The sequence below is a fragment of the Aptenodytes forsteri genome, unplaced genomic scaffold, assembly GCF_000699145.1.
Source record: "Aptenodytes forsteri isolate BGI_AS27 unplaced genomic scaffold, ASM69914v1 Scaffold292, whole genome shotgun sequence".
In the NCBI taxonomy this organism is placed as follows: Eukaryota; Metazoa; Chordata; class Aves; order Sphenisciformes; family Spheniscidae; genus Aptenodytes; species Aptenodytes forsteri.
In genome coordinates, this window is record NW_008795435.1 from 1,543,850 (window position 1) to 1,547,928 (window position 4,079).

At 35.1% G+C, this 4,079-nt stretch overlaps 1 protein-coding gene across 1 annotated transcript in view; it reads right to left on the reverse strand.

Annotated features, from left to right (window-relative positions):
- Nucleotides 1–4,079, reverse strand: part of DGKB (diacylglycerol kinase beta) — a 331,298-nt gene that overhangs the window by 288,393 nt on the left and 38,826 nt on the right. The window contains exon 3 of the mRNA XM_009281041.1: nucleotides 3,597–3,617. Within this exon, the coding sequence (XP_009279316.1) occupies nucleotides 3,597–3,617 (21 nt within the window). The remainder of the gene's footprint in view (nucleotides 1–3,596; nucleotides 3,618–4,079) is intronic.

Genomic DNA, 4,079 nt, shown 5'->3' on the forward strand with positions numbered 1-4,079 from the left:
ACACATAAATACATATATTTAATATATAAATTTACTAAATATGCTATATTTACTATAGAAAGGTGGGTTTTTTTTAAGAAGAAAGAGTGCTAAGGCACATACTTTTAGAAGGATCTTGTAGCAGATTGTCACCCAGGGTCTATTTTACAAGTATTACCAATAAAGAATGTTAGAAGAAATATACATAAATTATTACATACTAAACAAAGTGAAGAGTAGATAGCTTGCATTCTGTCCCAGCAGAATTGGTCATCTGAAAATTACAATTACTACAGAAGGGGTAGGTGGCATGCTTCAGACTAAAACCAAATAAAATAGCAAAATGAATGAATCCCTGAAAAATCCCTGTGTCTGACCAGGTAAGATAAACACCTGTAGAACTGTTTACAAGCACCATATAGTCCTTTATTACCCAACTATTACAAATAGGATGCAAACCAAAAACCACTATAGCACCAACACAGTATTCATTTGATGGCTTCAGAATTCTCACTGTTACAAATTAAACAGAATTTCAACATTAAATGCTGTTCTCTTAAGAAAATGTCTTTATTTGTTTTTGTTTCGCAGAGTCCAAATACCCATTAGCCAAATATCTCTCCCCTGCTATTTATTTTGCAACATTAATTCAGACATGTAGTGATCAAATGAAGGCACAGGGTAATACAATTAAAATTACAATAATTTCAAAACACAGAAAAATACTTTTCCATTGATGTTAAATGCACCTTAGTAGTTAAGTATTATGAAATCTGTCACCAATGACTAGCAGAATAAATAGTTGTAACTCCTACTTATGTATAAACATTGCACCATCGCACGTATACTTCAACCAAAATGCATCAAGTTTAAATATTGATTAATGGCAATATAAAAAAGCCGAGAAAGACACTAAATGTATCCTTTCTGAAGGAATTTATTTCTGCGTTTATTTCACTTTAAGAAAAGAACAACTTAGCTGATATGTCAAATTAATATGAAAATATGAGGAGATAGCATTTTTAATACTCTGTAACTCAGTACCATAATTGGTACTGTATTTATACTCTGTTTTCATGCTGTTAGAGGAGCTGAAATGTTGTCAGAGTAGTCTGTCACTCTTCAATCAAAATATGTTAAAAATAAAACAGACACCAGTGTGACCCTCCACTTCCTGTTTGTTTTCCTTTATAAATGGTGTAGTTTCAAGCAGCATATTCTTTGAAATAGAATGGTCCCTCTGGCCTGAATATCACGACAGCTTAAAATTCTCTATCAGCTTCTATCTAAATACTGATGGTGGTACCCTAATAAACCAAAAAATAAACTCTTTTAAAATACTTTGAAACAGTATCTAGTGCACATCAGAACTGGAAAACAGTCCTTGAGTTAGCTATTTAACAAACTAGGAGAATTAAACAGGTAACATGTAAAAGAAAGCAGTATGAGGCTCATAAAGCTTAAACATAAGGTACTCCGCAATGGAAAAAAGTAGGAAAAAAGAGGATAAAAATGGGATCTTAAGGCAGAGAGGGGAAGGAAGATATCAAGGAGGAAGAGATGTCAGCACAGACTGAGGAAAGGAGACAGAGGGACCACTGAAGATCATCAAAAATGTTCAAAACTGAACAGTTTTGCAGCAGAAATTGACTATCTGAGACATTTTACACCTTGGTGCCCTCAACACTTTCCACAGAAAGCAGGCTCACAGCCAGACCGCCAGCATCTCTGCCTGGCAGGCTTCCCAACTCTCTAGGTATCCAAGAAGCTGTTTCCCTAGAAATTCTGCCCAGAGAACCAGAAAAACACTGAGTGCCCAGTGTCTGAAGGGTAGAGTTTTCTGCTGGTGATACTCACAAGTTGCTAAATTTTTCTCTTTTGTAGCTAGAAAGATACAACATCCTTTCTTAGTGCTCAGTTACTTACATGTGAGGGACAGGCTTCTCCTACATAACAGATATCCTATAATTCTCCACATTCTACTAAGCCTTCTGTAAATTAGTTCCAATTTGAGTTCACTTTGTCCCATCACATGGTCAAAAGCAGAAAGATGTGGTCTCTGCAGTAGCTTTTTATAGAAAATTAAATCTTCCTTATCTGTAGTAGAAATATTTCACTTCATATATTATAATAAGTAAGGTCTTTACAGCAAATTAGTATCTTCTGTCAGACCAAAGAAGGTAGCTGAGGGAAACAGCACAGAAATCCTTCTTTCAGTCCATACTTCTGTGTGCTTGAAATTTTAACTAGTCTTCCACTTATGTCAATTGGCCTAAGACACTACTTTTTCTTACAAGTCTTTTCTTCTCAGACCACCATGGCCACAGGAATACTATTACAATGTCCCAGTAATACATTTCTCTTCTTCATGACCAAACCACAATGATGCTTTGCAATAATCTTGCGATCAGCTACCACAGACAGCGATTTAACAATGCCACTAGTCCCAGAATAAATCACACGGCACTCTGCGCTAGTGCATTTCATTCCATTTCCATTTACTATAGTCCATAACATCATCAAGCTTTTCCAGTATAACAGTCAGATTTTTCTCCATTTTATCAGCAATTCCCAAATTTGGTTTAGTGAGTTGATTCTGTTAGTATTCATCTATTTCTCTTGACAAGGTTATTAGCAAAAATACTAATGAGATTAGACTCCAGACTGGTCTTAGACACGCTGCTTTAACCTGAATACCTTCTCTTTCAGGACCCGTTGCAGTCCCTCCGTTAGCTTACTAAAAAAGTAATGTTGGTCATCTGAAGAAAAGTGAGCCCTTTTGGGAACGGGGAGTACTACTCTCAGTAACACACCTCCAAAAGCTCAACTGGCCTTTGACCTCAGAAAGTGAGGGTTCCTACAAAACTAATCCTTTCAGTCTCTTGGCTTTTTCATTGTTCTCATGTTCCAGCTGCCTCTTCCCAGAACAGCAGAGCAGGGGCTTTTTAACACCTCTGAGCTACAAAGGAAGAATAACTAGGTCATTTAAAAACCTAGTTCGATTAGTCCTTCCTCCCTAGATTTTTTTTTCATTGTATTTTTATGCCTGGTTTTAGGCTACTGAAGCTTCTCAGGAGTAGAGTCTTGGGTGATGATCAGCTCTTTAACCGTTTCTCTTGCAATTGCTGTAAAGTCACAATAGCTTAAAGCACACTATAAGCCTTATTCAAATTATAAAATCTGCAATTTTAAGCCTGCTATGTATAAATGGTATTATATGGTTATAGAAACAGTATTTAATATTTTTTTTCTCAGATGTGTTATTGTCATTTCAGAATAATACAAACCATTATGAGATCTCTCTAGTAAGCAGAAATTTCTGTGACAAGTATGGAATAACTTAATTACTTGCTCTTAACTTATTTTTCATATTCCTCTCAATTAATGTTAGCAAAATTATGTACTGTGAATGACAAAAATTAAAGTCACCTAGTGAAAAAGTCTGCCAGCAGAGAAAGAGTGCACTTTGCTCTCAGCTTTAAATATTTGTCTGTTATCTGACAGAATAGCCACATGCAGTATTTGTTAATAAGTGACATCTCAATGGAAGCCTACAAAATAAAAGATACTGCTCCTATGCATAACAAAAGGAAAAAAATCAAATTGATATTACTTACTTGATTAAGTATATCTTGTTTCTGCAACGCATGCAAGGAAAGAAAGAATACACATACATTAGTGCAGTGTCGTAACACTCAGGCTCTGTTTTTATAACAGAACTATTTTTGTTGAAAGGTTAGTGATGTAGATGAACAGGTTTAAGACATTAGATAGAATATCCCATTTTCTTGCATTAGCACATATGTCAAGAAAATGGTTCTAAGTCAGCATTCTAGTCTTGATTAGAGTGCAAGCAATTTATTTTTAACCATGCAATGACAGATAACCAACAAAAAAAAAGTAAATACAATGTTTGTCTTCAATCCCTGTGTACTTTAAAAAAACATAAAAAATTACTTGTTGCCAAGAATAGTTGTTACTGAAACAACTTAATCAGAAGAGAAGGCAATGATAAATTCCATAAATACATTAACAACAAAAGGAGGGCTAAGGACAATCTCCATCCTTTATTGGATGCAGGGGGAAACATAGTGACAAAG